Genomic DNA, 25,687 nt, shown 5'->3' with positions numbered 1-25,687 from the left:
AGGGATTGCATTGGGGAGTTATACATGATATAAATGATGAATTGATGGGTGCTGACGAGTTGATGGGTGCAGCACACCAACATGGCACAAGTATACATATGTAACAAACCTGCACGTTATGCACATGTACCCTAGAACTTAAAGTATTATAAAATAAATAAATAAATAAATAAAAAGTTCACTTTTGAAATATTGGAAGATAAATTGCCATTAGTTTACTTCTTCAGACTCATCAGTTTCTGTATATTGCAGAATATTTTCTTCTGACTTTCTTGAGCATGTATACTGCAGAAGGCTGCATCTTGAAAATGAAAGTTTTTCCTTCATATTCTTTCCTGAGGTTAGTAGGACATTAGGCCACTGCCTCCACATTTTTGTGGAGATATGTCTGCTAAATGCAAATACTTCCTCCAAGTTATCCTGATATCTGAAAAACCTCAAACTTGGGCAACATGGAAGCTTATGTTAAAGTATTACAACAGTTTCTGGTTGCTTTTCTTGAATGTTACCTACTCAGTGAGGTTTTCCTTCAAAATTTCCCTCCGAAAATCCTCTTCACAAATGTCTTCTAAAATCTTATTTATTTATTTATTTTTTTATTTGAGATAGATTCTTGCTCTGTCACCTAGGCTGGAGTGCAGTGGTGCAATCTCAGCCTCCTGGGTTCAAGTGATCCTTGTGCATCAGCCTCCTGAGTAGCTGGGATTACAGGGATGTGCCACCATACCTGGCTAATTTTTGTATTTTTAGTGGAAACAGAGTTTCGCCATCTTGGCCAGGCTGGTCTTGAACTCCTGAGCTCAAGCAATCTGCCCACCTCGGCCTCCCACAGTGCTGGGATTACAGGCATGTGCCACTGTGCCCAACCTAAAATCTCTTTTAAATTGTTAAACAAAAATAAAGACTCTATGGTCACTATTTGTTATATTATTAAACACCTTCAAACACTTCCTTCCTCTGACTGCAGTCCACCCTAAGGGGACCCTAACTTACAACCCTTAGAATTGTAACCCCTTTTCCGAGTGGCCCATATCTTGGGGCCAGGCGAACAGTTGGCCTATCCTTCCCTTCTCCGTGCTTCTTCCATTCTTATGGCTTCAAAGTCTTCAAACGGCAATGCGTCCACCTATGATTCATCCTCTCCCCGTTCATATTGTGGTCACTGTTTGAAACCTGGGACAGTGAAATTTGGGTCATGGATTCCCTGTCCATTTCACCTCTGGTTTTCACCAGTGATGACCTCAACAGTGACATAGGTGACCACTCAACAACACTCTGGCCTCCCAGTGCCCTGATTTTCTCTGCAGCCTTTTGATACAACCTACAAAATTCCATTTCAGTTTTCATTCTTCTTATCACCCAAATTGCTTTCCTGTGAAATCTTGAATTCAAACATTTCACCAACTGTGACCTGTCCTTCCGCCTTTCCACATATTATTCCTTATCTATATTTGGATCACCAGCACCTCAGTCGTGGTGATCTCCTTCTCCACATAGATTTTCCAGGGCTCTCCATTTAGACTAGCACCTCATTCATTCATTTCATTCATTCATCAAATGCTTATTCAGTTCCTACCATGTGCCAGGCATTATGGTGGCCCTGGAGATATAATGGTAACTAATGTTCCATAATCCTCGCAGCATGGGTGTATGATGGAGCCACACCTTTTTGAGGTGTTCATGCCATCTATGACACTGTGCTTTTTTCCTTTGGCATTCTGAGCCTGAAACTTCCTTTTCCATTTATTTTGTGGCTCTGTTAAAATGTTAGCATCTTCAAGAAAACTTTTCTCCTTCAATCAGAAGTAAATGTTGCCTCATCAAAGTAACCACAGCATATTGCTTGCACCTCTAATATTATCCTATCCAAAATATTGTTTTATAGGCCGGCTGTGGGTGGTGGCTTACACCTGTAAACCCAGTACTTTGGGAGGTGGAGGCAGGCAGATCACTTGAAGTCAGGAATTCGAGACCAGCCTGGCCAACATGGTGAAACTCTGTCTCTACTAAAAATACAAAAATCAGCCGGGTGTAGTGGTGCACACCTGTGATACCAGCTACTTGGGAAGCAGAGGCAGGAGAATTGCTTGAACCCGGGAGGCAGAGGTTGTAGTGAGCCAAGATTGTGCCACCGCACTCTAGCCTAGCTGGCAGAGTGAGTGAGAATCTGTCAAAAAAAAAAAAAAAAAAAAAAAAAAAAAAAAAAAAAACAAAAAAAACCCCCAAAAAACCAAACCATATATATATACATATATATGGTTTTATAATAACAGAGATTACTAGTCTCAAATAAAGAAAATGTGGTACATATACATCATGGAATACTGCACAGCCATAAATAAGAATGAGATAATGTCCTTTGCAGCAACATAGATGAAGCTGGGGGCCATAATCCTAAGTGAACTAACACAGGAACAGAAAACCAAATATTGCATGTTCTCACCTATAAGCGAAGCTAAACATTGAGTATGCATGGATACGTGTACTGAGGGTGGAGGGCAGGAGGAGGGAGAGGATGGAAAAACTACCTACCTATCAGGTACTATGCTTATTACTTGGGTGACAAAATAATCTGTACATCAAACCCCTGTGACATGCAATTTGCCTGTGTAACAAACCTGCACATTTACCCCTGAACCTGAGAGAGAGAGAGAGAGAGAGAGAGAGAGAGAGAGAGAGAGAGAGAGAGATATTACCAGTCTCTCCCACTAGATGGTGTGTGCCTCTGGGATGAGGCCATGTCTTCTTCTTATGTTCATTTTCGGTACACACAGAGCAGGTACTCAATAAATACTAGTTGAATGTTTAGATGACCATATATTTAGAAGCAGATCTGAGACTTGCCCCCAAACCTTCACTGCCTGTGTCATACTTCACACTCCAACAATACAAAACGCTTACAGTTTCCCGAACGCCCATCACGCTCCCTATTCCCGTGTTTTCGTTCGCATTGCCTCTTCCTCCTAGAATTCTTTCCCCCATTCCTTCCTCTAACTCTTTTGCCTGCTCTTTATGACCCAGCTGAAGCATTCTCTCATCTTCCCCTTCATTCCCAGGACAGGTCATATACCTCTCCGCTGAATGTTCATAATACTTTGTGCCTATCATTGTAATTTACTTATCTTCATGATCAAAAGCACCATATCTGGAGTTGGCAGTGTCAACTATATGCTCCCATTTCCTTAGCTGCAAAATGTGTATAAAACTTGCTGTGTAACATAAAAAAGCTAATACCTGCAAAAGCTTCAGAACAGGGCCTGGCACTTGGAAAGCTCTCAGTGAAATCATGTATCCACACTGTCACTAACGTGCTTGTCTCCTTCACTAGGAGGTGAGTGCTGGGTTCTCCTGTTTCCACCTCAGGGGTTCCAGTGCCTCCCAGCACCAGCAGTAGGGCAGATGGTCAGCAGGTGGTGGCCCGAGGTTGGGACCCTGGTTATGACGGCCCTCTCAGTCAGAAAAAGGATCTAGAGCAGTCAAGCTAATCCTTTAGGGGTAACTGAAAAAGTATATGGACAGATCCATGGTTGTTAGTGATCAAGAAAAGTTTAGAGTCCGGGTTTTCTGATATCTGCTCCAGAAATTTCTTTTTAGCAATATCTCTTTGCCATCTCAAAAATACTAACAAACAAACAAACACACAGCAACAACAACAACAACAACAACAACAAATTCTGATTTGGAAAGGCATTTCCTAGTGGGTGGTTTATGCTGTCTTCTTACTTCCACCTCTTCCCCTCACCGCTATGAGGTGCTGCGATGCTGAGTCTACCTCATGCCCGCAGCCACAGGGACCTTGCTCCTTCAGCCAGTCCCTTTATCTCCTGTATCTCCAATCCCCTTCTCTACCATATTTTGTCCTTTATCTATATGAATGCTCAAGTCTCTACCATCCTCAAACAAGAATAAACAAAACCACCCTGCCTTGATCTCCAAATCCACTTCCACTCACCCTAGTGATACCTGACTTTTTGACAGTGACCTCTACATGTTAAATCTGATGGTCAATTTACATCCTTCTTTTAGTGACCTCTCAGCAATATCTAACACTCTTTTTTTCTTCTTGAAATGTCTTTTTTATTTGGCTTCTGGGTACCACTGTCTTCCTACTTCTCTGTTAGTTTTCTACAAACTAGTGTTCTTCCTTCTATTCCTTGAATGTAGTTTTCTTTCTCTTTCTTTTCTCTTTGTCTCTTTCTTGCTTGCTTGCTTTTTCTCTTTCTTTCTCTGTTTCTCTCTTTCTTTTCCTTCCTTCCTTCCTTCCTTCCTTCCTTCCTTCCTTCCTTCCTTCCTTCCTTCCTTCCTTCCTTTTTTCTCTCTCTTTCTCTCTCTCTTTCTTTCCTTTCCCTCCGTCCCTTCCTTCCTCCCTCCCTCCCTTCCATGGGGTCTTGCTCTGTCACTCAGGTTAGGAGGTGCAGCTGTGTGATCATAGCTCACTACTGCCTCAAATTCTTGGGCTCAAGGGATCCTCCTGCCTCAGCCTCTGGGCAGGAGGCCAAGGGACTACAGGTGCAGGCAACCATGCCTGGCTAATGTTTTATTTTTATTTTTGTAGAGATAGCGTTTCACCATGTTGCCCAGGCTAGTCTTGAACTTTTGGGCTCAAGTGATCCTCCCCCTTCAGCCTCCCAAAGTGCTGGGATGACAGGTGTGAGCCACTGTGCCCAGCTGGTTGTCTTTCTTGCACATCTTGCTTCCTCTCTCTACACATTTGTTTTGGGCAATCTCATCCATGCTGAGGGTTCTGAATGCTTATTTCCTGATCCTCTAAGTGATGATGACTCCTAAACTGAGTTTCTGAGACTTCTCTGTTGGGTTCTGGACTTGTCCATTCAGCATCCTCTAGATATGGCCACTTGATTAGATCCTCCTATAGCCCACAGAGACTTAGTCTCAAAATATCCAGAATGCAATTTGTATTTTTCTCTTGAATGTCAAACTCGTTCATGAAAGGTGCCCCACTCACACAACATCAAAACCAGAAACATCGGTTTCATTCTAGGATCTTCCTGTCCACTTAACCCTCACCAGTATTTGTTGAATGTCTGTGGAATCTATCTCTTAAGGATCTTTCTTTTTTCTTTTTCTTTCTTTCTTTCTTTTTTTTTTTTTTTTTGAGACATAGTCTCGCTCTGTCGCCCAGGCTGGAGTTCAGTGGTGCGATCTCAGTTCACTGAAGGATCTTCCATATCTACAATGTTTCATTGCTGTCTTCCTCTCTTTCTATGCATTCTGCCTCTATCTTAAGCTCCCATGGCCACTTATCTGGCTTCCAGCCTTTTCTCTGGTGAATGCAAACCTGATCAAGTTATGCCCTGGCTTTCCGTAACCTTCAGGGTCAAGTCGAGCAAGCTGTTTCCCCAGGCAGACTACATTGTGTGCTCATCCCTGCCCTCCTTGCAATTGCTGGCCCCTCCCCTCCCCACTGCACCTGTCCCCTCTTGGGTCCTTCAGTTCAGTCCCCGACACCTTTGTTCATTTGGTGTTATCCTGAAACTTCCTTTTTTCCCGGGTTCCTGTTCTTCCCCCACCTTCTTCACCTGACTGACTTCTACTTATCCGTCAAAATTTAATGAAAGCATTCCATCCCTGGGAGGTGCTCCTTGTCATGCCAGTCAGGTTTAAATATTCCCCTCGGTGCTCCCGGTCACTTTCTCGATGTCTGTTCTGCGAGGCAGTGTGCTTTAAGGTTAACAGCAAGGATTTTAGGACAGACGCAGAATGTTTGGGGTCAAACTCTGGCTCTGCCACTTCCTCACTGCATGATCTTGTCCAGGCAGCTTACTCATGCTGTGCCTCAGTCTCCTCATTTGTAAAATGGAGATGTGAATGGTAGTATGCACTTCACAGGGTGGTTAGGAGTGTGAGATGACTCACGTAAAATGCCTGGAACGAGGCCTGACAGTTTGAATGAAGCTGAGCTATTTTTGTTATTATCATAACCCCTGAGTTACTCGCCTGCTTTCTAAAACAAACAGAAAGATCTTTGAGGGAAATAAATCACACTCGATTTGACTAAATTCCCTCAGCACTAGCACTGTACCTGGGACATAGTAGATACTCAGTAAACACTCATTGAATGAACAAATAAATACTAATAGTAAATACATGAAGTATAGGGTTAAAATGTTACCATTAAAGCATGCTAATGAGTGACATTGCCCTAATTTTATCTCTGTGTTTTTCTACTTGTGCATAAGATGCTGATGGTATCTCATTAACTTATTGTACACCGACTCACTGTTTTCTGAGTCAAGAATCTTCCACTCTTGACAGAAGGGCGCAACGTAATTAATTACCAGAACTGTTATTCTGGAAAGCAATGTAGAACTGTGACAACATTCCTTTGAGACACGCTCAGAGAAACAAAATGTGAATTCCTATCAGAAAGGGATCAGAAGGCCTAACAAGGAAAAGGGAAAACACAGAGACAGTTCTGAAGAGTTTAACTTCCGAATCAACGTTTCCTGAGGCCCCTCTGGTAGCCCGCCACTGCTGTGAAAACAATTAGGTTTGCAGAGTGATTCCTCAGCACAGGGAAGTGGGCCTGAGAGAATTCTTTACCCAATGTCTCAGGAATCCTGACGGCAAAGTGTCTGACCGAAAAAGTGTGATCAGAGGCCAGGCATAGTGGCTCACACCTGTACTCCCAGCACTTTGCGGGGCCAACATGGGTGGAGCACGAGGTCAGGAGTTCAAGACCCTCCTGGCCAAGATGGTGAAACCCCGTCTCTACTAAAAATACAAAAATTAGCCTGGCACAGTGGCGGGCACCTGTAATCCCAGCTACTTGGGAGGCTGAGGCAGGAGAATTGCTTGAACCCGGCGGGGTGGAGGTTGCAGTGAGCCAAGATCACCCCACTGCACTCTAGCCTGGGTGACAGAGTGAGATTCCGTCTCAAAAAAAAAAAAAAAAAAGAAAAAGAAAAGAAAAGAAAAGTGTGATCGGTGAGACAGCAACAAGCCTCCAACATGGCCATTTTTTTCTGCATGTTCTTCATGAAAGCACCACTTGTTGTTTACTTTTTAGTTTTTCTTAAATACAGAAGTCTGCCTCCCTTTCCATGAGGCTCCTTTGAACCCTGATGGAGATGATATATAATGATGGCATCTAATATGTGCCATTTGGGGATCAGGAAAAGGTCTTTCCACCCTCGCTGGTTATTAGTAGATTCAGGGGCTCTGAGGAAAGATCGGAGGCTCGAACCTGTGTCTCGAACCTTTCACATGTTTTGGCCCAGAGTAAAGGATATGGTGAAAGGAAGGTAAACGACAAAAGGAGGCTGTAATTCAACCTGGGCCACATGGTTTTAATACTGTGGGAAGACCTGGAAAACTCTGAAGACAGCTCTAAAGATTTTTCATAATTAGAAATTAGTGGCCTGGTGCAGTGGCTAATACCTGTAATCCCAGCACTTTGGGAGGTCAAAGCAGGCACATTGCCTGAGCCCAGGGGTTTGAGACCAGCCTGGCTGACATGGCAAGACCCCGCAATGACAAAAGCACAAAATTAGCCAAGTGCAGTGCCACACACCTGTAGTCCCAGCTACTTGGGAGGCTGAGGTGGGAGGATCACCTGAGCCTGTGAATTCGAGGCTGCAGTGAACCATGATTGCACCACTGCACTCCAGCCTTACTCTTACTGACAGTAAGACCCTGTCTCAGAAAAAAGAGAAAAGAAGAAGAAATTAGAAGGCCAAGTTGAAACACCTGCTGTCCCTCTATCTGATTTGTGTTCCTTCCCACCCAGGCATGGCTTTAGAAAACATGAAGACATAAAATAAAGATGGGGGAATCCAAGTACTTTTATAGAAACATACAGAACCACTCAAATATAGAACTGGTAATTTTCTTTTGTGGCCATAAAATCTTTCTAAAATTTGATCCGACTTATGTAGAAGTCAGAAAATAGTTTGATTCAGTTAGTTAATTTTAACTGAGGGAAGCGAGAATTCCCTTTCAATTGTTCTTATCCATAATTCAGTAAAGGGGGGGATTTTAGTTAATTAATTAATTTTAATTCTAGGACCAGGATAGAATTAGACCTGGCTCAGATCAGATCCACCATGAGCATCCTTGGAAGATAATAATTACAATAACTACTAGACACTGAAATAAATGCTTTATGAATATCTAAATTATATTCTCACAACCACACCAATTAGCATTTCTTTTTTATAAATCAGAAAATTAGGATTCAAAGAGATTAAGCAATTTACCTGACGGTGTGGAATTGAACCTGAGAGTGCTACTGTGAATCCAACAGCATTTCAGCAGAAATGGGAAATGGATTTGGGATTAATCTCAGACAAGACCCAGGAACATAAGCAGTCAGTTAAAGGGGACAGACTTGGGGAAGTGAGACTTTTTGATATGCTGAGCGTAAGGCTGAGGTTTTGCAAAGGAACAGGGGACATAGCCTGGCCTCGTCCTTGTGGTTGATCTGTGGTCTCCCTGACTCTCACAGCCAATGGAGATCAACATTTGCAAATAATCAACTAGCCTAGAAGTCAGGGGACTGTAACTTCCAAAAGCTGAATTAGGGCCCTGATGATTAAAGGGTCCAGGTAGGGCAAGCATTGCACTTAGGTCTTGTGCAGCGAACCCCCACCTTCCACCCACAGAGCTCCCCAAGCCTGAATGCCACCTTATGGTGTTTGCTCCAAGGCTGGTGAGCTGAGCTAAGCAGCATCCTCTCTAGCTCTGCCTCTTTTGTCTCTGTATCTTTGGCTAAGTACATGACATCCAGAACTCACTTGTAGAGGGTGTGCAGGTGTGGGTCCTCTTTAGGAAACCAGCAGACTCTGTGTCATGGAATCACCCAGTCCTGTGGTCTCTGCAGCCTCCTGAACTCATGTGGATGTCACTAGTTATCATTCCTGTCTTCCTTGACACGATTTCCCTCACCCCCCCTCCTCAGGTCAATGCACACACCCCTCGTCTACTTTTGACTCCGTCTCTTTGGAAAAGAGCCACACAAAACATGAAGCTGTAAATAAACGTTCCTCTCCCACATTCTGAGGGCAGTGTGTTCTCTCTCACCTTCTTGAATAACTGCTTGAGAATCTGGATGCGCCTGCTTCCCTGCGAGCATCCCAAGGACAGGGACTGATGTTGGGGCCCACACTCAGGCTTGTGTGTCCCCCTCTAGTCCTGCTGCTGGAACAAAGGAAACCTTTCTCGTTTGAATCAAAATTAGGGCCCGGACCACCCTGAGGTGATGAAAGTGGCTCGCCATGAGTTGACAAGGAACTGAATACTCACACTTCAGCTCCAGCTTGATGAAATCTTCCTTTCCCATGTTTTCAAGAAACACTCCCCAGGGGGTTAACGTTTTGAAGTAGAAAGAAATGTCAGCGCTGGTTTCCCCTTGGAAGGTCGAGAAATGCAGATAGGAGGATGGGTTTGGGAAAGAGGCAGCATTCCAATAATTCCCTGTGGGAAGAAAACAAAAAAATCAGGTTAACTCACACCCTGATCAGCCTAGTCATGTAACAGATACCCATTTCTTGAGTTTAATGAGTACCATTAGCAATAGTCGTTATTTTCTCTCATCCTGTTGAACAACATTGGACCAAATCCCCATGAATATATTTTTGACTTTCCAAAAGTTATATGTGTGTCTATAAAATATTCATTTATGTATAAAGATATTTAAAATATTAATATACACAATCTATATAAAATAATAATATTGATTCTGTAGAATTACATAAAACATTTTATAATATTTATTAATAAATAATATTTTATAATTATATAATAATAAAGATTGATAGAGTTGGGGTTCCTATAAAGGATTCCTACGGGACCCTAAGAAGTAAATGCCAATAGATGTAACAATTGGGAGAAGCCCCTGGGGTTACTGTGTGGCCGGGTGGGGGCTATTTCAAACTCCTGCATATGTACTGGTGGCTTTGGTCTGGTGCAAACAGCATCTGAGATAGACCTCAGGATGACAAAATAAGAGCAAAGTTTTTGGTATTTTGCTCTTGCTTTTCATCCACCTCTGCCTTGGAAGAGCCAGCACCCACTCCCGCGTCAACGGCCACCCAGACACCCGGGGCAGGTGCTTCAGGAATACAACCAACAAGCCCGGAAGAGGTGAGGAGCCGGGAACAAGGCAGATGTGACCAGGCTGGGCTAGGGCAGTTTCCTCACCTCTCCTGCGCCAGACTCCCAGAGGCGAGCTGCCTTCTCTTCCCTTCCTACTTCCTCCTGGGGACTGCAGGTGAGGCTCTGGCCTGTGGGGTTGTTGTATGATAGGGGGATGAGGAGTGAGCCCACCAAATGGCTCTCAGCCAGCCTCTATCCTTGAGCTCTTGGAGAAGATGTGATTGTACCAGCTGCCTCTCCTGTGTTTCCAGGAGAAAAGCAGCTCACAGGATGCAATAAAAACACCAAACTGCGTTATTCAGATTCCATTAGGACAGATGGACCAAGAATTTAATATGGGATCAAGAGTTGGCTCTCAACTTCATCTCCAGGGGAGAAATTCCTTTTTAATGTGCACATGTCTGAGTACATTTACTGTCACAGCTAAAGACTAAAATATATGGGCGTGATTTAAAGCAGTTACTAAAGCCTTTAGCTCTAATACTAAACCCCAAATGTACGCTTTTTTAAAAACACAGTATTTGCTATATCTTTTCTCTAAAAGGCACAACGAATCAACTAAGTGCATTCCGTTAGTTTCTATTCATACACAAATGATATTTTTCCTTCCTTTTATGCAAATTATACACATATGCAATATTAAATTGAGCTATTATTTTCAAATAAAAGTTACTTTGTGTTGGTTCTGCCATGCTTAAATCATAGTTTTAAATCATGAAATATTAATATATGGTCTTATTTAATTAATGCTATTTGTTTTTGCTTTTAGAAATGTCTGGAATATAGCAACATCTAGATAAGTCCCCAGGCACGTTAAAAGACACATTTCGGCATATTAAAATCTTATCATGTTTATTTGGACATTCAGTGATTCGTGAATTGGGCAGTACCAGAATCCAAGTTGTCTCCTGGGGTACGGGGTTGGAGAGAGAGAAATGTGTTTGTGGACGCAAGACAAAGAAACCATTTGATTGGTTAATGTGGAAAGTCTTTAGTTAGAGGTTACATGGTGGTTTCTGATTGCTGATAAGCTTAGCTTTGTTTCAGTATTTACAATGAAGAGGGTTTGACTTGCTTCCCTAGGTATCCAGGGCTCTGAAGCTGTCTCAGCCAATGGCCTCCCTATGAACTAATGTCACAGGCAATACAGAAACAGAAAACTAGTGCAGACTATGTTTGTAAATAGCTTAATTAGGGTAAAAACTGTTCTTACTGTGTTCCTGTTCTTAGTGCTGTCTTAAGCTTTTTTTTTTTTTTTTGAGACAGAGTCTCGCTCTGTCACCCGGGATGGAGTGCGGTGGCGCAATCTGAGCTCACTGCAACCTCCACCTTCCAGGTTCAAGTGATTCTCCTGTCTCAGCCTCCTGAGTAGCTGGGATTACAGGCATGTACCACCATGGCAGGCTAATTTTTGTATTTTTAGTAGAGATGGGGTTTCACCATATTGGTCAGGCTGGTCTTGAACTCCTGACCTCAGATGATCCACCTGCCTCAGCCTCCCAAAGTGCTGGGATTACAGGCATGAGCCACCACACCCAGCCGCTATTTTTTTTTAAACAAACTATAAAATCATAGATTTCAGTAGGAGAAAATAGGCAAATAGGCTACTTTCTTCTTAGGGAGGAGACTATTGCATGATGTAGTGTAGGCTACTGGTTACAAGAACAGAAAGGCGCTTTATAAAGCTCAAGTTGCTATTTATCAAGGGTAAGCCTTCCTTCCCGCTGAACATCTGGCTTACTACACAGCAAGAGGCGTTCAGGTGCACCTCTGTGAGAAAACCTAAATCAATGCTCTTGCTCATCAGAGTACTGAAGCTGGGAGGGAATAAAGATGAGGCCCGGAGCCAGAAGGATTCAGCTCATCCTAATTGGATGAGGGCCCTTTAAGGACCCCAGAGCCTGCAGAGATCAAAGTCCCCAGCCAGACTTCAGCCTTAAGCAAAGCAATTCTGTCTCTTTAGGCTGTATCCCCAGGACATGAAAGCAATTAACATTTTAAAATTTCAATCCAATCAAGTACCTTCTTATTTTCTGAGGTGGTGATGTATTAACAGAAGGGCAGTTGTCTAAAATGATTCTAGAAAAAGGAAAGCTAAAAGTAAAACATGTCAGTATTTATTTGAGGCCCAGCCCTGGTTATTCAGACAGAAATATCCGCAGAGAGGAGAAAGGTAGCTCCATCAGTTATTCAAGTGTGATGAAATATCTCTATAGACCACAATTCCATTTATTCTAATTCTACGCTCACTAAGCAACTTCAATCTAATTTGATCTCTTGAATAGACTCATTCACAGGGAAGTCATGCCTTGTACAAGTGGGTTTTCCCACTATCCTGGAAACATCTGGATTATCATATGATGCCTTTGGAGTTGTCAATTGTGAGTTATCTCAAATCTCTGGATGAGCTTGTTAAATTCAGATTCTTCAGCAGCAACAGGGAGGACTCCACTCTGGATTAGACTGATGGTATGAAAGCAGGGGTGCGTGCTCAGGAGGTGCCAAGGGTGATCACTGGGGTCAGGCAGATGGTGTTAGAACTTCTGTTTTTATTTATTTTAAAAGTGCTGTCCTTTAATATCGATTTTAGTTATACTTTGTAATGTACACTATATAAATACAGTGGTACACGGATGGAATTTATAAGTAAACAAGCTCGATGGGATGTGGGCTTAAAGGCTTTCAGTGAGTGGGGTACAAGTAATAAATCATGGATGCTTCCGCTCCAGCCCGTGGTAACCATCTCTGAGTCCTGTTCTGAGGAATCTCTTGCCCAATCTCTGGGATTTTTTATTATAACAAGATTATGTGAGTGCTTTTTCCAATGCTTATAGCGCTTCTGGATGCAAAGAGCTTCCAGCATTATTATTGTTTGTTGATACTGCTCCCAACTGATCATACACTCCATGAAAGCTGGCATGAAAACATTTCCTCTCTGTAATCTTCGGTCTCAGAATATAGTCAATACTCATAAATAATTATTCAATCAATAGATAAGTGACTCATAGCACCTCTCATTTATATCCATTTTCACTCCTTTTACAAAGTCCTCATGAGACACAATGTTCTTTATGGTAACCTGGGTATTAAAGATGCTAAATAAATATAAATAAAAGCTAATGCTGCTGTAGCACCTACTGATAACTGGATACTGCTTCCACTAGCACACCATAATTCTCCTTATCCATGACTTTATTTCTGTAACTCCTTATAGACTTCATTGAACAATGCCATGCATTTGCAAGACTGATGGTATCATAACCTTAAGGTTATTGAAATCGCTGCAATTGTACTTGCTACCAAGGTCAGTGCTATGGAGGGTAAAGTGACAATGGGTGAGAATGCCAAGCTGGGAATAAGAGATTCACTGTATGGCAAAGAGTGCCAAAGAAGGTGGCAGGGACCAGGCCAGCACGGATAAGTGGAGGCGGCAAGGCTGGAAACTGAGAAGGAAGATGTGAAAGTTGTGAAATAGAACAGAAATTAGTGTCTGAGACTGGAAGGGTCAATCAACGGTAACAGAATAATGAGGCAGATAGAGAGGGACTGGAGACTCAGCCCGGGGCTGGAGTCAAAAGCTTTACAGAATGATCAAGATGACACTGAGGGCTCTGCAAGCTTGGAAGTGAGTCAGTCACATGAGAAGCTTTGTAACTACATGTTAGGCAAAGCCAGGGCTCATCACGTGTGGTAAAAGGAACCAGGGAGGTACCTCTAGCTAGTACAGGAGAAGGGGCTGGGCCTGCAAAGCAGGCTTGCTGGTCTCCATCATCATTGTAAACCCCAATTAAGCATCAATAGAAAATGCAATATCATATCTTCACCCAAATTCCATAGCAGCCACTTACTTTAATCTGACCAATGATTATTTGGATTGGATATGATTTAAATCTGTGTTCCCACCCAAATCTCACATCTAATTGTAATCCCCAATGTTGTGGGGCCTGGTGGGAGGTGATTGGATCCTGGGGGTGGTTTCTCATGAATAGTTTAGCACCATTGTCCTTGGTGCTGTCTTTGTGATAGTGAGTGAGTGCTTATGAGATGTGGTTGTTTAAAGTGTGTAGCACCTTCCCTTCTCTCTCTTGCTCCTGCTCCATCCATGGGGTATGTGTACATCCCCTTTGCCTTCTGCCATGATTGTAAGTTTCCTGAGGCCTCCCCAGAAGCCCAGCAGATGCCAGCATCATGCTTCCTGTACAGCCTGTGGAGCTGTGAGCCAATTAAACCTCTTTTCTTTATAAATTACCCAGTTTTAGGTATTTTTTTTTTACAGCAGTGCAAGAACGGACTAAGATAGTATGGGATTCAAACTTCAAACTTTCTGAGCTTATTTCTGATGGGCAGCATTTCATTTTAAACCTAATTTTTGTTTCTAACAAAGTATTAAAGTATTACATGTACATAGTTACAAAGGTCTAGTGGTGTTAGGACTAAAGCAAAAGCAGTTCCCTGCTTCCTGCCCCTCCCAATTCCTTAGAGACACCTTCTAACACTTGTAACTCGTTCAATTAAATAGCTGTATTAAAAAAAAAAAAAAAAACCTTTGGAGCTACTTATTAATTTGTACCTTTTAGACATTCTCTACTGATTTTCCTGAATATAAGATGAGAATTTAGCACTTTTATAAGCCTGCTTCCCTAGCCCCTTTCTCTATATTCTCCCCAAACAGCCAAATCACACATTTTTGGTTATATTGAAATTCAAGCTTGGCATGGTGTCTCACACCTGTAATTGCAGTGACTGGGGAGGCTGAAGTGGGAGGATTGCTTGAGGTCAGGAGTTCAAGACCAGCCTGGGCAACACAGTGAGATCCTCTCTCTTAAAAAAAAAAAAACAAACAAAAAATAGCTGCATATAATGGTGTAGTTCTAGCTACTTGGGAGGCTGAAGCAGGAGGATCCCTTGTGCCCAGGAGTTCAAGGTTGCAGTGAACTGTGGCATTTCAACCTGGACAACAGTAAGACATTATCTCTATAATAATAATAAAATAAATTCAGTACAGTATTCATATTTTTGGACTATGTAATATTATTTAAAAGCCAAATAGTAAAATCTAATTGTATTTTCTTTAAATGGTATTTTCTTGCATTTTGTTTGTATGTAATCGTATTTTCTTGTTTTTTTGTTGCAATTGTATTTTCTTGTATTTTGTTTCTTTAAAATCAATAACTACTTTTTTCATTTGCTTATTTTTCTATGTATCTGCCATGAATTCTCTCCAGATTCTCTAACACAGCAGTAAAACTCTTCTCAAACATTTTCCAACATTGCACACATCAGGCCATCTGCAGTCACATTTTTGTCCTCTGGAGGCATCTTCTACGGCTCTCTTTCCTCTGTTCCCACTTGGATGGGTTCTTCTCAGGGTTACTGCTCAGCCCTTGTCCTGGGACCTCCCTCTGCCATTAGTGCAGGGACTTCCTTTTGCCACTCTGGTATTACCTCCCCAAGTTTCAGGATCTCATGACATCTTCCTAGGTCTACACCCTCATTTTCCTGAAACACATTCTCAGGTAGCTCCTTGAAAAAAAGAGATACTCAGGGTTAACTTTCTAAACCCATGTTCTTCTAATGAGTCATTATTCCACTTTCATGCTTAACTGAGAAACTCCAGAAAGAAAATTGTCAGGCTGTCAGGGTTGCTACTGAGAAAGCAACTGCTTTCTGTTTACGAAGGCTTATATGCAACCTACATTTTTTTCCTCTGTGGAAACTTTTAGGATCTTTAACTCTTTTAATTGGAACTTCATGATTGCCTTGATATAGATTTTTCTCCCATATCAGGTCTGAGACGTTAATAATTTCTCTGATCCCTTTTCTCAAACACCTACTTATGTTAGATTTTTTTTTTTTTTTTTTTTTTTTTTTTTTTTTTTTGCTAATTTTGTTCCTAATTTTGATCTTTTTCCTTTGTGTTCTACTTCTTTGGACATTTCCTCAGCTTTATTTTCAATACTGTCATTGTGTTTTAATTTCAGCTATCGTATTTTAAATTTTCAAGTATTATTTCTTGTTCTCCGATAGTCCCCTTTTTCACAGTACTCCGTTCTAATTTTTTTGGAGGCAGTATCTCAGTATCTTCTCTTGTCTCTCCGAGAATATCAATTATCAAAAGTTTGCTTCTGCTTTCTCTGTTGCCTCTGTTTCTTCCTTGACCTTCTACCACCCACCCCTACCCTGGATTGTGAGTTTGGGGTCCCTTCTTTTATGAGATCTCTGACATTACCCTAAATGGTTGGTGAGTCTCACCTGTTTATACTGAACAGCCAAGTACTAGACAGCTGACTGCAATCTGGAGTGTGTGTGTCTGGGATGGCAGTGAATTTGATGATTGGGCTTCATTATTGCATGGAGAGTCCCGTGACCCATCGCAGGGAACCCGAATGTCAGTATCTGTGACTTGTTTTGGTCACTGAATGTTCAATATCTTGAGAGAAGAATCCGCTGCTTTCCTCATGAGGAATATATGTCTGTTGGTCAGTGCTTGGGGAACTGAGAGGAAGAAGGCTAAGAAGAGGGGTCAACCTTATTATGTCAATTTCCATATCTTTCCTCTGTTTTTATTAAGGAGTTTTACCCTCATTTTTTGGTGCTTGGTGTCTGGAGTGTGAACCCCCACTTCCTGCATGGGTAGAGTAGGAGAGTCACTGGCAGGGTCAGAGCGGGGAGCGGGGGTGTGACTGACCCTCACATAGACGTTCCACTGTTCCTCCGGCTCTGAGCCTGGCCCTTGCCTGCCTCCAGTTTCTGGGTCTCTTGGAGCTCCACAGCTTGCTTCCCACCTGCCTGTCAACCGTCTGCACTTACAGATTTTCCTTTACTGCCAGTAATGAAGTAATTGAACTTGTGATGTGCTGAAGTTCTGTCGTGAATGAAGAGAAGGAGGTAACAGACGGAGGTCATAGTCCACCTGTGGGTCCAGCAAGAGCCCTAGAAGCATTGGCGGGGTGGTACTACCAGGAGGAGGTGGTGGGGGTTGGGAGGGATGACAGGAAGTGAGTCCCTGGCCTGCTCTGGGCTGTCACTTGGTGAAGCTTCCCTGCACTGTTTCAGTGTGCAAGCTGAGGAATCTGACCTCCAGGTTCCCATTCTGGCTCTACCATCTCCACCTAGTGGGCGATGTGAGGCAGATCACTTGGCCTTCCTAAATCCTCATGGGTACAATGGAATTGTGGCAGGCCAGGTCTCACCAATGCAGGCCTCCATAACAACTATTTCAGCGCTGACTGAATGGTTAAGTTAAATATTAAAAGCCGAAAGAACCAGTGCCTTTATATAAAGGCTAGGATGTAACAAAAGCCCAGCAAGAGTTTGCCTAGGCCTTTCCTGGGCCTTGAAACATGACAAGATAATGAAGGAATTCTTAACAGGACCCGTTTGGATTAAACAAGTTTTAGTGGAGGTCTGAAGAAACTCCCCAGGCCTCCACAGACAAGTTTAATGGGGGTCTGAAGGAACTCCCCCAAACCTCCATGACTTAGCAGGAGACAAGACAACAGTCATTAGCCCAGCATCTGAACCCATTTAGATTAAGTACATTTACTGAGGCACCAGAGGAAGGTCTTCAGAACTCAGATCATAGTTATAGATTAAAAGAAGTGAGTCATTTATGTCTGTAGATAAATGCACACTTACTCATTGACATATAGCTTAGAAGGCATATAAGCTCTGGAAAACTTTGTAAGTGTGAGTTGATCTGGCAATAATTTCCAGGTCTTCTCCCTGTATCCAGTTACAGAAATAAAAACTCATGCCTGTAATTCCAGCACTCTGGGAGGCTGAGGTGGGTGGATCACCTGAGGTTGGGAGTTTGAGACCAGCCTGACCAACATGGAGAAACCCCGTCTCTACCAAAAATACAAAAGTAGCTGGGCATGGTGGCGCATGCCTATAATGCCAGCTACTTGGGAGGCTGAGGCAGGAGAATCACTTGAACCTGGGAGGCAGAGGTTGCAGTGAGTTGAGATCACGCCATTGCACTCCAGCCTGGGTGACAAGAGCGAAACTGCATCTCAAAGAAACAAAACAAAACAAAAAAAAACCCTCTCTTCTTTCCCAGTTCATCTGCATCTTGTTATTGGGCAGTCAGAATAAGCAGCTTGACCCTGTTTGGTCTGGGCACAGAGTAACAGTGGAACCTCTTTTATAGGGTATGGTGAGAATCTCAAGAGATAACCCATGAAATACACTTAGCAGAGTGCTAGGCACAAAACAAAAGTTCAATAAATGTGATTACTTACTACTACACTGATAGCCTTTGATTTCACTTACAGTCAGCCGGTGCAAGGGCTTGGCCAAGGAGTGGGGAAGGATGGAAGAGGAGCCTCTTTTCATTCATTGTGTGAACAGTAAGATGACAAACCCTGAGACTTTTCTCCTGAGCCTGATTTACCACAGGTACTAATGCTTTTTTAGAAATCATAAATTGACAATGTATAATTGTATAAATTTATGGGGTACAAAGTGATGTTATGATTTATTAACATGAAGTGAAATAATTAAATCAAGGTACTTAACATATCCATCACCTCAAATACTTCACATTTTGGGGGGGTAAGAACATTTGGAATTCATCCTTAGCAATTGTGAAATATACACACTCTATTACTAACTGCATTCACTAAGCTGTGCAATAGAACTTAACCAACCAACCAACCAACCAACCAAGCATCTTCCTCCTAACTGCACTCGTTGACCGTCTCCCCATTCCCTGCATCTCCCAGCCTCTGTGCCCACCATCCTCCTCTCTGCTTCTCTGAGTCTGTTTGTTTTAGATTCCACACATGCATGAGAGCTTGCAGTATTTGTCTTCGGTGCCTGGCTTATTTCACGGAGCATTATGTCCTCTAGTTCCATTCACGGGGAGCAGCAAACCCCAGGATTGACAGCTAAGCCTGCAGCAGTCACTTCCTCAGCTGGCTCACCCCTTTCGACCTCTCCCATGTCTGCCCTTTTGTCTTCATCTCTTTCCTTCCTCTGCTCCCTCACTAGCTTCCAAAACTCTGTGCTCCTTATGTCTTCATCTCCACCGATTATTTTTTTTTTTTGGTAATTCCATTCAGGACACATGAATCAGAGCTATCATCCTTGAGCACCAGCCCTGTGTTACGTGGTTTTGTAGAGTAGCCATTAAGTAAAAATCTGATGAAAGGTGGAGTGACCTGACAACTAAGAAGGTAGAGTTACCCAAGCAATGGACATAATTGCATTTGAACAAACGTTTACAGGAGGTAACCGCAGAGTAGCAGAGACATGTGATGAGAAGCAGAGGCCCTGGCTGGTGTGCCCACCCCTGCCCTCTCTCCTCCCTCCCCAGAGGGGAGACGGGGAATTAGGAAGGGGGAAGAGATGGTGGCTAGAGGAGTCTGCGTTTGGCCCACATGGAGAAGATGGCATGAAGGCACTCTGGGCTGCAGTTTGGTGAGGAGTGTGGCTGCTGGGCTGACTCCAGTGGCCAATGGTCTTGTCATTCCCCTCCCAGATTCAGTGATTTCCTCAGCCCACCAAATGGCTCACGCTGGGGCTGCACCTAGAAGCACATCTATAGCTTCTGCTGTAAATGGCAAGCACTTTCCAATGTAAATAGCAGCTCTGAAGAGACTAATTACTCTGAAAATCATTAGTGACCCAAATGTTAGAGATTTGCAGATTCTCTGAGTTATGCAAAGGGCCTTCTATTGTTTCCTGTGAGCTGGGGACTGTGGACAACAATCAACCAGATGGCTTCATTTGCATGCAGATTTGAGTCTATTTGTCAAGATTTCCTTACGGGAGGAAGAAAAATTACTTCCTTAATTAAACCTTTTTTGTACATTCAGGTTAGGTAAGAGGAGCTTTGTTCAGCTCTAGGCCTCATTTCATTGGGCAAGTTTAACTTAGAATGAAGGGCTGCAAGTTATTAATAAAATGCTGTCCATAGGTTTGAGTCAGCCACTCTCTCTGCAGCATTTCTTCCCGCCCAGCAAGCCTGTTCCACTGCTGCAGCCCAAAATGATCAGATGACAAGTTCGCGGGAGGAGTCAACAACATAAATATTTCACTCTGTGTCTCTTTGTGATTTGGGTCCTTTGGGCTAGAATGGGGATGGGGGTCCCACAGAAAAAAAGAATATGCTGGTGAAAGCCTGAAGGTCATAACACTTGGGGTGCTTCCTGCACTGCTGGGAGCTGACCTACAGCCGGGTTCTGGGGCTTGTGATAAAACTGGCTTGTTCCTAATTAGTCATGGAAATTCTTTTAGGTTGATCTCATTATTAGTGCATTGAAATGTAAAGGGTACTTATGAGGTAATTTTGGTACATTTAAAATGTTTGAACCAGTTGTGTGTTTCACAAGTTTGGAGGGTGAGAACAAGTCTATGATTTTTTTATGAAGCTCTTCAGGCTGTCCATGTTAGGGCTCTATCTACCATTTCCCACGTTTCATTTGGGGGGCTATTATTTATGCCTGAGTAATCCTAGGTCTACTGGGGCTCAAAGTTAAAAACTAGAAGTGGAGATGTGAATAGCTAGGTGTGTCATGGGAACTTCTGGCCTTCCTGTCCTCACTCAAATTTCTGTCCTGGGTAAGCCCTAAGTGTTGCTATGTGATTGATTCCAGGAAGGAGGGAAAAACAAGACTGAATCTTTTACACCCTGGCAAAGAGGGGAAGAAGATTTAGCAAGAAACGAAGTTTTGATTTAGTAAAAATAAGACTACGTAGTGTTTTTTGCATCTAGAGGTTGTAAAACAAATTGATATCTGCTTCCTGTAGGTTAAGAAGTAGACTATCAGGCTGGGTGTAGTAGCTCATGTCTATAATCCCAGCACTTTCAGAGGCTAAAGCTGGTGGATTGCTTGAGCCCAGGAGGTTGAGACCAGCCTGGGCGACATAGTGAGACCTCATCTCTATTTAGTAGAAAAAAAAAAGTATATATATACATATATATATATATGTATATATATATATATTTATCAAAGAGTGTGGTACACTGAAGTGCCATGGGGGTGGGGGTGACTCTGAGAAATGAAACTTCAAAATGTTCCTGTGTCCCAGGGATGAATATTTCTGCTTTTCCTTCTTTTCTGGAGTAATTTTCACCCATTTCATGATCTCGAGTACTAATCATATGTTAACGATTCCCAAATTTATGCATAAGTTAGATCTTCAATATAAATCATCAAGGTAAAGCTGTCCAGTAAGAAATGCCTATTTTAGCCTTAAACGCATAGTAGAGATCTAACTCTAAATATCTGAAAGCAAACATTCTTCTTCCAAATTAACTATATCAGCAATATTCTCCATCTCAGAAGGTAGAGCTTTTCCCTGTCTACCATTCAAGGCAAGAACCTGGGAGCTCTTTCTTAGTATCCAGTCAATCCCAAGGCCTGATAGTCACACCTTCTAAATAGTCTGTGCTATGTCTCCTCCTCTGTATTCCTTCTGCTGCCTTGGCTCTGCATTGTCTCTTGTCTGGATGTGGCAGCAGCCTCCTAACTTGGTTCTGTTTCTGGTGCTGTTCATCTCAAATTCATCCTTGATAAAGTCAACAGAGAAATCTATCTAAAATGCAAAACAAGGCTGGGCACGGTGGCTCATGCCTGTAATCCCAGCACTTTGGGAGGCCAGGGTGGGTGGATCACCTGAGGTCAGGAGTTCAAGACCAGCCTGGCCAACATGGTGAAACCATATCTCTACTAAAAATACAAAAATTAGCTGAGTGTGGTGGGAGGTGCCTGTAGTCCCAGCTACTCGGGAGACCGAGGCAGGAGAATCACTTGAACATGGGAGGCGGAGGTTGTGGTGAGCCAAGATTGCGCCATTGCACTCCAGCCTGGGTGACAGAGCAATACTCCATCTCAAAAAATAAAAAATAAAAATAAAAAGCAAAACCCACATTTCACTCTCATGCATCACATCCCAACGATTCCAAATATCTTGCAGAATATATAGTATTGCAAGCTTTGTGACATGGCATAGTAAGCATAGGCCTGCTTCCCCAGCGTTATCTCTTCCTACTCTTAGCCTCAGAATGTATATTTCAGCAACATGCAGCTACCATTGTTCCCACCATGACAATGGTGTGTGTGGAATCCAGCTTTCTCTGCATTGTTTCCTCTTTTTGGATTGTCTTTTTCTACAACGTCCTCCCCTTCACGCTCTCAGTTCATATACCACATTGGACTTGATTTCTACCCATTCTTTAAGACTCAGTTCAGATGCCACCTCCTCCAGAGAGTCTTTCTGATGTATCCCTGGACTGGGCATGGTACTATTTCCCTGCCCTCCTAGGATATCTTGTATCTATCATTGCGTCTAACTTGTTATTATAATTATTTTCATGTGTTCCTCTCCTCTACTAGGCTGCAAATTTCAGAGAGCAGAGATTGTGCTTTCTGTATATTTCTAATAGTAATATCTAGCCTGACACACAGGTATTCAATATGTGTTTCCTGAATACATGAAAAAATGTGTTTTTTAAATAAATTTGAACCATGGGTAATTCCACTACCAGTTATTATCATTGCTTGACATGACCATCTGCAAAGCCTACTTTCGACAGTTTCAGAATTGAAGCGTTATTTAACCCATAGGGACAGAAGCTCTTCTAGGTTTGGCATTATTTATTTGGATGTTTGGACACTCTCGGCATTTCTCTTCTCAGATATCTGATGAACTAGTCATCTTCACGGGGTCCTCAGGTGGTACCCACAATGATGGGTGACAATGGCTCTGAGAACTGCCAGCCCCGTGAATGTCACTTCTGTCCTTATTGTATCTCCTTTTGGTATCTACTTGCTCTTACCTCCATCTCTCTTCATATAATTGGAATTCATGATCTAATAGCATTACGTTTCCATTTTATCGTCTGCCCTGTTGTAATGAAGGATGGTCATAGCTGAATTGTAAAAGACTGAGCTGCATTTAGCTACACTCCACCACTGTGCAGAGCAGGAGTGCTGTAATGCCAGGCAGCCTTTATGTGTTGATAGACTACAAAACCTCCAGAGCCTCACAACCATAGAAAAACAGGTTTTATATCAAATCCATTAGGTGAGTAAAATGTGGAAAAAAGCCACCCATTTCAGCAGAATGATGGATGTGAAACTGGGAAACTGCTCTATACTCAGGGTAATGGGTTGATATGATCCATACAATTACGTTACACAAATCAAAGTTTCCTTTTTGTGCTCTTTTCATTACAGGAAATAAAAAGATTCACATGTCCTATTAATAGAAGCTGTGATTTTCCTGCTGAAAACAGTAACACAGTCCACATGTCTCAGGGGACAGCAGGATCAGGAGAGCGTCAAAATAACCCATAGTGCAAAGAACGTGAGATGAGGAAATGAACGCAGTCTTTTAAGACCTCAGTTTCTTTATTTGTAAATTGGAAAAATAAGTCTTTCTTCACAGGGTTGTTGTGATGATTTAAAGCAATAGCATCATACAGAAGCACTGTGAAATACCAAAGAACTATAAAGGCCACAAAATCTGGCCTATATATTTTAATAATAATAGAAAAATAACAAAGACTTCTTTGTAGGCAGGGGTGAGACAATTGGTTTGGTTTTTACAAAATGTGCTGCAGTTTCCTTAGAATTCATATATCCTCAAGAAGAAGGAAATACCATTGAAAGAAAGCCTGAAAACAAATTCCATTCAACTGCTAAGTGAAAATAATTTCTGATATAAAAATAAATAGCGCATCAGAATGGAAACGAATGCTCCAATTTCAAGGATAAAAAGAACACTTTCAAGATCGAGAACGATTCTGTTTCGCAACTGGTGGTCTTTGTTGCTGTTTTCGTAGTGTGAAGCGTGGAGCTTAGACACACTGTGCTTTGCTTGTGATCACCCTGGGGTGAGGATTGAAAATGGAATTCACATTGATGACACAGGACATATAAGAGTCTGTGTAAGACGAACAGAAGTTTTACAACTTGGTGTTATGTAATTAAAACAAATATAATGTGAATGAAATGATACCCAATATGCGAATTTAGAATAGTTTTAATTTCAAAGGAATCTGAGAATTTGTATCAGGGAAAGACAGACTGCATGAGTGGTGCCTGGAATAATGAACAGTGTGTTCACCAGAAGATGCTGCTGCATGGATGATGTGAAAGGAGAACCCCAAAATTACTAAGCCAAAGGAAAAAGTCAAGCTGGGAACTGCTTAGGGCAAGGCTGCTTCCCATTCTATTCCTAAAAACAATAACTACTAAGATAAAAAAAGGCTGCATTCCTCCCTCACAAGGAATATCTTTGTGGACAAAGGACGGACTCAACTCAGAGTCACTCCTCTGCTCACTGAGATAAACGCATACCTGCTTGCCTCCTTTGGAGAGGCTAATCAGAAACTCAAAATAATGCAACCATTTGTCTCTTAGCTACCTATGACCTGGAAGCCCCCTCCCCATTTCGAGTTGCCCTGCCTTTCTGGACAGAACCAATGTACCTCTTACATATATTGATTGATGTCTCATGTCTCCCTAAAATTTAAAAAACCAAACTGTGCCCCGACGACCCTGGGCACGTGTCATCCGGACCTCCTGAGGCTGTGTCATGGGTGCGCAACCTTAACTTTGGCAAAATGAACTTCCTAAATTGACTGAGACCTGTCTCGGATATTTGGGGTTCACAATGGTTATCACAGCACTACAGGCCCCAAAGCTATATGCAAACTGCACTGAGGGTCTGGCTGGGCCACAACATAAAAGATTTTCACTGCATGAAGAGGTACTGCTGCAACCCAAAATGGCGGAACTTCCTTCCACATGTATTGAGCACAATGTGGTACCAAAGTAGGTGCCTAGATAATCAAATATTTAATAAATTATTACAATAACATTTAGTATGGCATGCCAATTTAGGATTTGACTTACATTTCCCGCTTCAATATTTTAAGTTGTAAAATTGAGGTTTTGCATTTAACCCATCAATCCCATTGCTGGGTATATATCCACATGAATAGAAATCATTGTATTATAAAGACACCTGCACACAAATGTGCATCACAGGACTATTCACAATGGCAACAACATGGAATCAACCTAAATGTCCATCGGTAGCAGACTGGATAAAGAAAATGTGGTACATACACACCATGGAATACCATACAGCCATAAAAAAGAATGAGATCACGTCTTTTGAGGGAACATGGATGGAGCTGGAGGCCATCATCCCTAGCAAACTGACACAGAAAATCAAATACCACATGTTCTCACTTATAAGTGCGAGTTAAATGATGAGAACACAGGGACACAAAGAAGGAAACCACAGACCCAGGGGCCTACTTGAGGGTGGAGGTTGGGAGGAGAGAGAGGAGCAGAAAAAATAACTATTGGGTATTAGGCTTAGTACCCGGGTGACAAAATAATCTGTACAACAACCCCCCGTGACATGAGTTTAACTATATAAAACCTGCAGGTCTATCCCTGAACCTAAAATAAAAGTTAGAAAAAACAGAAGTTTTGGTTTTCTTTTCTTGCCTTAGATGTCATTGATAGCAATGGGGAAGACTCCATGTTCAGAATCTGGCTTTTTGAGAATCTTCATATTTTTAAAAGTGAATTTAAATAATAAT

General features: G+C 42.3%; 1 protein-coding gene across 1 annotated transcript in view; it reads right to left on the bottom strand.

The window, feature by feature from the left end:
- The window catches only part of LOC108515161 (contactin-associated protein-like 2), a gene marked incomplete at its 5' end in the record, with an annotated part of 480,745 nt that overhangs the window by 299,314 nt on the left and 155,744 nt on the right, over positions 1–25,687 (bottom strand). Inside the window, one exon of the mRNA XM_017851841.1 lies at positions 9,265–9,435. Coding sequence (XP_017707330.1) covers positions 9,265–9,435 — 171 coding nt within the window. The remainder of the gene's footprint in view (positions 1–9,264; positions 9,436–25,687) is intronic.

The sequence above is a fragment of the Rhinopithecus bieti genome, unplaced genomic scaffold (genome assembly GCF_001698545.2).
Source record: "Rhinopithecus bieti isolate Rb0 unplaced genomic scaffold, ASM169854v2 scaffold_34870, whole genome shotgun sequence".
Classification (NCBI taxonomy): Eukaryota; Metazoa; Chordata; class Mammalia; order Primates; family Cercopithecidae; genus Rhinopithecus; species Rhinopithecus bieti.
The sequence above is the reverse complement of the archived record's forward strand: the minus strand, read 5'-3'. Positions and strand labels throughout refer to the sequence as shown.